This window comes from Centroberyx gerrardi, chromosome 8, assembly GCF_048128805.1.
Source record: "Centroberyx gerrardi isolate f3 chromosome 8, fCenGer3.hap1.cur.20231027, whole genome shotgun sequence".
Classification (NCBI taxonomy): domain Eukaryota; kingdom Metazoa; phylum Chordata; class Actinopteri; order Beryciformes; family Berycidae; genus Centroberyx; species Centroberyx gerrardi.
Genome location: NC_136004.1, coordinates 34,126,803 through 34,134,302, shown reverse-complemented (window position 1 = coordinate 34,134,302; position 7,500 = coordinate 34,126,803). Strand labels below are relative to the sequence as shown.

At 44.4% G+C, this 7,500-nt stretch overlaps 1 protein-coding gene across 1 annotated transcript in view; it reads right to left on the bottom strand.

The window, feature by feature from the left end:
• Positions 1 to 2,238: 2,238 nt before the first annotated feature.
• Positions 2,239 to 7,500, bottom strand: part of phf19 (PHD finger protein 19) — a 24,826-nt gene continuing 19,564 nt past the window's right edge. The window contains exons 12-14 of the mRNA XM_078285301.1: positions 3,098 to 3,187; positions 2,485 to 2,881; positions 2,239 to 2,452 (exon numbers count right to left, since the gene is read on the bottom strand). Coding sequence (XP_078141427.1) covers positions 2,536 to 2,881; positions 3,098 to 3,187 — 436 coding nt within the window. The 3' untranslated portion in view covers positions 2,239 to 2,452; positions 2,485 to 2,535. The remainder of the gene's footprint in view (positions 2,453 to 2,484; positions 2,882 to 3,097; positions 3,188 to 7,500) is intronic.

Sequence of the window (7,500 nt, the reverse complement as noted above, 5' to 3'; positions counted from 1 at the left end):
ACAGACAGACAGGTAGACAGACAGGCAGGTGGACAGACAGAGGGCAGACAGATAGACAGACAGACAGACAGGCAGGTAGACAGGTAGACAGACAGACAGACAGACAGACAGACAGAGACAGGTAGAGAGACAGACAGACAGACAGGTAGACAGACAGGCAGGTGGACAGACAGAGGGACAGACAGATAGACAGACAGACAGGTAGACAGACAGCACTAGAACATAAAGACTGTAGGTTCAGATCAGCTTCCTCTTCTTGACAATTTCCCCAGAGTTTACCTGTCTGTCTGCCTGCCTCTCTGTCTCTCTTCAGGCCCCTCCGGACGACCAACACACACATCCAGCCATCCCGCTCGCACTCTGAGTGTGTGTGTGTGTGTGTGTGTGTGTGTTGTGGTCTTCCTAAACAGAGGGAGGTTCCTTCACGTCATTTAACACCTTAATTCTATTAACAGATTATCAGCCTGTCTCACTCTCACTGCTGGACACACACACACACACACACACACACACACACACACACACACAGGTGTGTACAGAATCAGATCAGACTTTGAACATCAGAACTGTTTTATTTCGATGAAAAGCCGCCAGCTGATTGGTCAGCTGGACAGGAAAAGCAAACATAAACAGGAAGCTGATCCTGTCACATGATCAGACGGAATATCAAACAGCCAATGAGAGATGGGTTACCGTGACAGCCAACAGGAAGTGCTACAGGTTTAAAGTGACAGTGTGACAGTTAATTTAAAGTCTTACAGTGGGCTGAGTCAGCACTTCCATTAGCACTGTTAGCATTCTCCATTGAAACCAACAGGCAATGCTAGCTTGCAGCTAGCATTGCCTGAAGTGATCCCAGCTCTGATGTCACAGCACTATGTCATCATCCATTAATTTGGAATATCTAAATATTTATTGATTTATTTTTATATTAGAACACAATGAGGCTCCTGATGACAAATCAATCACCACAATCAATTATCACAGTTTAGGAAATAATATTTGGTTACTAAGGTCAATGTTTGCATAGATACGAGTCAATAGTGCAATAAAACAGCGGGGGGGGGGGGGGGATTCTAGTCCTGGTTGATAGGAAATATAGGCAGATAGTACAAATACTCTGAAGGAACTGCAGTACTCTGACAGTACTGCAAATACTCTGAAGAAAACACGTTAAACAGCAACATGTCAACTGAACGGTCGGTCCGTTCGTCGATAACGAGGCCGATATTGATCTTTTATTGAAATGGATCTGGTTCCGTCTGATGTGATGCAGTTTGATTGATTACATATTGATTGTAGAATTGATCAATATTACACTGGTAGTCAATGGGAAGATCTTAACCTGAACTGACATTTGGATCAGATTGTAAAGTATGAATATATTTTATTATTTCCTCCCAGCAGGAGATTTCACCTCTCCGTCTGTCAGCAGACCGATGGGGGCGTGGCTTTGGGTGTGATGGGGGCGTGGCTTTGGCCGTGGTGGGGCGGGGCTTATCACTAAAAGGTGGTGGTCAGACAGGCGGCGGTCTGCGCTCTACTGAGCACATTTTCTAGTTGTTAGTCTGAGTTTTATGGATGATTTTTCTGAATTTTATGAAGAAAATTGAATGCTGGGAAGTTTTTGGCATGAAATTGGCCAAATTTAAAGATTTGAATATTGGAACAAAACATCAATATCGGCCTTCGACAACATATTGATCAGAACATCAGAACACTGTATGTAAAGTAACAGGAGGTTCAGCTGCAGACGGTTTTGGTTTGGACTCCTCCTCTACTCAGCTTGATAATATAGAGACCATAACACTACATATTCACAAATGTTACTCTACTGACTGTGTGTGTGTGTTTGTGTGTGTGTGTGTTCTTTGGCTGTATTTGAACGTCTGATAGCGGAGGTTGTTCTGACTAAATGTGTTGAATTGTTCAGAACCAGAACAGCAGATTATCTTTGATCCACATTTCTCCAAAATCATATGAGACCATTTCAGTCTCCCAGAAGACCCAGAGCCATATGTTGGACAGGGTTTGGTGGGACCCAGAGCCATATGTTGAACAGGGTTTGGTGGGACCCAGAGCCATATGTTGGACAGGGTTTGGTGGGACCCAGAGCCATATGTTGGACAGGGTTTGGACGTTCAGACAGCGAATGTGTCTTATCTCACTTCTTCTGTCATTAAAACCTGAATGTTAACGAATCAATTAACCGACCAGCTCACTAACTATGTAACTAAGTGTGTTAGTGAGTTTTGAATGAACAGACGCAGGATTGGTTCTTGTGCTGAACTAGTTGCTAACTGGATCAGGGGCTCTGGATTGTTTCCACCAATCAGCATCAAGACTGAATTAAATGGAAAGTTTATTGGGAGGGAAACAAAATGGCTTCCATGACAATGGAGAAAGAGGAAACAAAGTTCTTTACATCAGCTACACTTCCTAATAAGGACACCTAGCATGCCCTGGGCTTCCTAATAAGGACACCCAGCATGCCCTGGGCTTCCTAATAAGGACACCCAGCATGCCCTGGGCTTCCTAATAAGGCGTTGTCCCCTCCCACTCCAGCAGGTATTGGACGGTTCCCTGAGGAGTGATGCGGCGAGCCAACACCTGATACCTCTCCCCATTGGTCAACCTGCCTGCCACTCCAAAGTAGGAGGAGATGGAGGAGTGGAGGTGGGAGGAGTCAGAGGGGATGTGGGCGGGGTCGGACAGGAAGTGGGAGGGGTCAGGGTTCCGGTGGGCGTGGCTTGCCGCTTCTTGGTCCTCCAGGATCCCAGAAGGCTCCTCTCCTCCAAGCTCCTCCCCCGCCTCACTGCGATTGGCCCATTGGCTGTAGCTGTTGCTAGGCAACTTCCTCTTCCTACTGCCCACCCTCCTCCTGATTGGACAGAGCAGACAGGTCAGAGGTCAGAGGAGCTGGGTGGGCGGAGCTAAGTCTGATTATAATGAGTCAAGGCTGTTTCAGTAGTTAACTCTTTGTTTACTAGTTAAAGTTAGTTACTCTACAATGTACTGCTATATAATAAGCATAAGAACAAGCTTCAACCAACATCCACACTGTGTGTGTGTGTGTGTGTGTGTGTGTGTGTGTTACCTGAAGTGGTAGGAGGCGCTGGTTGTAGCAGAACCTGATGTGGAGGCATCAGTAGAATCCTGATCAATACTGACTGTTCTACTGGAACTACTGAGGAGAGGAGAGGAGAGGAGGAGAGGAGGAGGAGAGAGGAGAGGAGGAGGAGAGGAGGAGGAGGAGAGAGGAGAGGAGAGGAGAGGAGAGGAGAGGAGGAGGAGGAGGAGGAGAGGAGAGGAGAGGAGGAGAGGAGGAGGAGAGAGGAGAGGAGGAGGAGAGGAGGAGGAGGAGAGAGGAGAGGAGAGGAGAGGAGAGGAGAGGAGGAGGAGGAGGAGGAGGAGGAGGAGGAGGAGGAGAGGAGAGGAGAGGATTGTAGTGCTCTCCATTAACGAATAAAACAACAGTAAGTCACATGGGCCAGAAAGCTGCTGCACTGCTCTCTGTGGGTTGAGGTCTGGCCACGCCCCAATCAGTGATGCCATTCAGGTATTTTGCCATTTACAGATGATGTCAAACACCTGCTTTGAGTTTTCTGCACTGTGTGATTTAGTGTTGATTTACTCTTCATGAAACTTCAAAATGGTGACAGATCATCAGGGACTTGAACTCACAACCTTGTGGTCCAAAGACCTGAGAGCTTTACCACTCTGCCCACTTCCACTTCTGTGTGCCACAGTGGGGAAACCAAACAGAGGGACAAGTGACAGGTCACAGGTGAGAGTCCAACCCATATCCAAAGCCTCAGAAAGAATATTATAACTGTATTAATGCCCCACATTAATCCATTTACACATGGCTTTACAGACTTCATCTTGACAGTCCAGACATCATTTGTCTTTAGTTTGATGAACATTAATCAAATTATCTTGAACATATCACATTGTTAATTTATCAAACTATTTGCAGCTGCACATTTCCATCTACCGTACGCTCAGTACAAGATATCATAACATTTTTGGGCTGTTTACTAAGGTATGATGATTTCAAAAATCATGTTGTTTTTTTCCTGTAACGTACGGTTTAGGAGGACAACACTGTGGGATCACAGTCAGTTTTTGCTATAAACAGAGGGGGGCGACTTCAGAATCGGGGGGAGGTGCCAGTGTACGAAAGATTTATCTCACTTCAGCCGACATGTTCTGAAAATGTCAGCTCTGTAGGACATACGGCTGATTTTTTTTATGAATTTGTGAAGTTGTGACTTTAATACCTATGAAGATTTGGTTATTATGCAATAAGCCACGTCCACTTTCATCAATAATGACCAAATTTCATGGATCGACTTGGACATCATTCTAGAACATGTGTACAAAATTTCATAAAAATCTATGCAGTCAATTATGAGATATTAACTTTTTGCATTTATAGCGCCCACTAGTGGTACAGCTCAAAATGCTTTTGACGCCGTGTTCACGCAACACTGCTCAACATGTCAAATTTTGGCCTGATTAGATGAATGGTTAATGAGTTATGGCCAATTTAGTGTTGGGGCGTGTTTTGTTAAAAGTTTATTGGTCGATAAAATCCAAACCATTTAACCTATCAATAACCTTTATACAACTTTGAAAGAGGACGGGCCCAAGATTCTCCACACCAAGTTTTGTGTGAATCGGATGAACGGCCTGGAGGAGTTACGAAAAAGGTGTTTCTTAAATAATTCAATGCGATGTGTGGAGAAGTTTTCATAAAAACCAGAGGCAGCACACCTGGACACACTCAAAGGATACTGTGCTGTCTGTGGCCAGGCTTGATCGCTTTTATTGTTTTAAACATCACTTCAGTGTCTTTAAAAGATCATTTGAACCCAGTGGGTTTTTCTGATCATTTCCTTGTTCAGTGCTCTGTTTTTATAAAGAGTGTAAAACCAAATAGTGCCTTTTGGCATTTTAATACAGTTCTTTTACATTTCACAATAATTTTAAACAGGCTTTTAAGTTTTTTGGAATGAGTACAGAAATAGAAAGGCTGATTTTAGTTCTTTACAACAATGGTGGGATATTGGGAAGTGTCAGATAAAGCAGTTTTGTCAGCAGTACACTCGCAATGTCACAAAGGACAAAGAAGTCAGATCTGTGAGAGATCTAGAGAGTGAAGTGGTGGGACTCCAGGAGATCGAGGCCATATTGAGGCTCTCAAATCTAAGAAGTCTGCTTTGGCGAACCTGCTGGGTATTACAGCACAGGGGGCGCTGGTACACTCACGGTTTTTGAATGCCACACAAATGGATGCCTCATCTCACTTTTTCTTCAGTCTGGAGCGTAAGAATGACCAAAGAAAGATCCTTCACTCACTGTGTTCCAACACTGGTCTGCTGCTGTCAGAGTCTTCTGAGGTTCACAAGTATGCAGCAGAGTTTCATGGTGATCTTTATAAGAGCGAGCATAAAGAGGATCCAGAGTGCACACTCTTATTTCCATAGATCAGGAAAAGGCTTTTGACCGGGTTGAACAGAAGTATTTATGGCAAACTCTAGAAGCTTTTGGTTTCATCTGTCTGGATTTGTTTCCCTGGGTGTAAACTTTCTGCTTATGCTAATGATGTAATAATTATGGTGAAAGAACAAAAAGATGGTGGAAAATGTTAACAAGTTTGGTTCAATCAGCAAAGGTTAACTGGGGTAAAAGTGAGGCACTGATGGTGGGAGAGGGGTTGTGTAGGATGCTACTGGGGGGCCCACCTGGAAAAAGGTTAGCCCCCCAAAGGGTTGAAGTATCTGGGAGTGTTTCTGGGCACTGAGTCTTTTGTACATAAGAACTGGGAAAATATATTAGAGAAAGTTGAAGGACGTCTTAGCAAATGGAGATGGATTTTTACCAAAGATGTCATACAGAGGCCGCATGTTGATTATTAACAATCTAGTCTCATCGACTCTAGGGCACCGTTTGGCTTGTGTTGATCCTCCAACCAACCTCCTGGCAAAGGTTCAGGCTGTACTGGTGGACTTGGACTTGGATAAGTTGCACCGGGTCCCTCAGAGTGTGCTGTATCTTCCTAAGGATGAAGGGGGTCAAGGGATTATGCATCTGGCCAGCAGGGGCGCAGCCTTCCGCCTGCAGTTCATTCAAAGACTGCTGACTGGGCCTAAAGACTTGGTCTGGAGACCAATAGCTTGTGCTATACTGCAGCGGTTTGGTGGACTGGGACTAAACATGTTGCTGTTTTTAATGGACCTTAAAAACCCGAACCTCACTGGACTACCTGCTTTTTATCGTGGACTGTTGAGAGAGTGGAGTATGTTCAAGAAGGAGAGACTGGAGTGGTCTGACTCTGCACTGGCTTCTAAAGGAACCAGTGGTGTATGGAGGACGTTTGGTCACAACCTGTGGGGTTGGACCCACAGTCTTAAAACTGAAAATCCTCACACTGGGTGACGTAGGGGACTTGGCGGGGCCAAACCTGGACAGTGCTGCTGCACTAGCGTCTCACCTGGGACTGAGATCCACACGGCTCATTAGTCAGCTGCTTGACAACATGTCGGCTTACAGAGAAGGGATGTTCTTTGTTAGCAGCATCCTGTAGTAGTTTGATCCATCCTGACAGTCAAGATCCTTTTCCAATATTGACAATTGCTCCTGATTTTAAAGATTGTGTGGGTCCTTTTTTAGAAATGGGGGATGCAGTTAACACAGACTTAGGTGATGTAAAAGGTAACATGATGTATAACATGATTGTGAAAATGTTGAATAAAACAAAACTGAATGGTGGAACTGACACACCTTGGAGAGCTCACTTGTGGAGGGCGTTATACAAACCACCGTGAACAAAAAGATCCGGTGATCTGCAGTGGAAAGTCCGAGGGATAAATGCCAACTTTTGTACTTCATCTTAGGACAGGCAAACGGTACAAATGGTATTTTATCACAGTATCAGTCTGGTTTCAGGAAGGAACATCGCACTCTAACAGCTGCTGTGAAAGTTGTAAATGATTTGTATGCATCCTCGGACAACAAGCTAAGTTGTGCTGCCTTATTTATTGATTTGTCCAAGGCTTTTGATACTGTTGATTTTGATGTTTTGAGACAGAGGCTGATTGACACCAGTCTGTCTGAACATGCTGTTGGATGGTTTCCCAACTACCTTTCTGACAGGGTGCAATGTGTAAAATCTGAGCGTCTCACTTCAACCTTTTTAAATGTATACAAGGGCGTACCTCAGGGGTCAGTCCTGGGCCCACTGTTATTCATTATTTACATAAATTGCTTGGGTCAGAATGTACCTGACGCTAATTTTTATGCTGACGACACAATTATTTACTGCTGTGCTTCCAATCTCAATGCTGCTCTTGGGTTCTTACAGACAGCTTTTAATATTGTACAGTCTCAACTTTTTCAACTGACACTGGTTTTGAACGCAGACAAAACTAAACTAATGATCTTTACACACTCCAGGGAGAAACCTGCTTACTCCCCTGGTATTGTAACTACTCA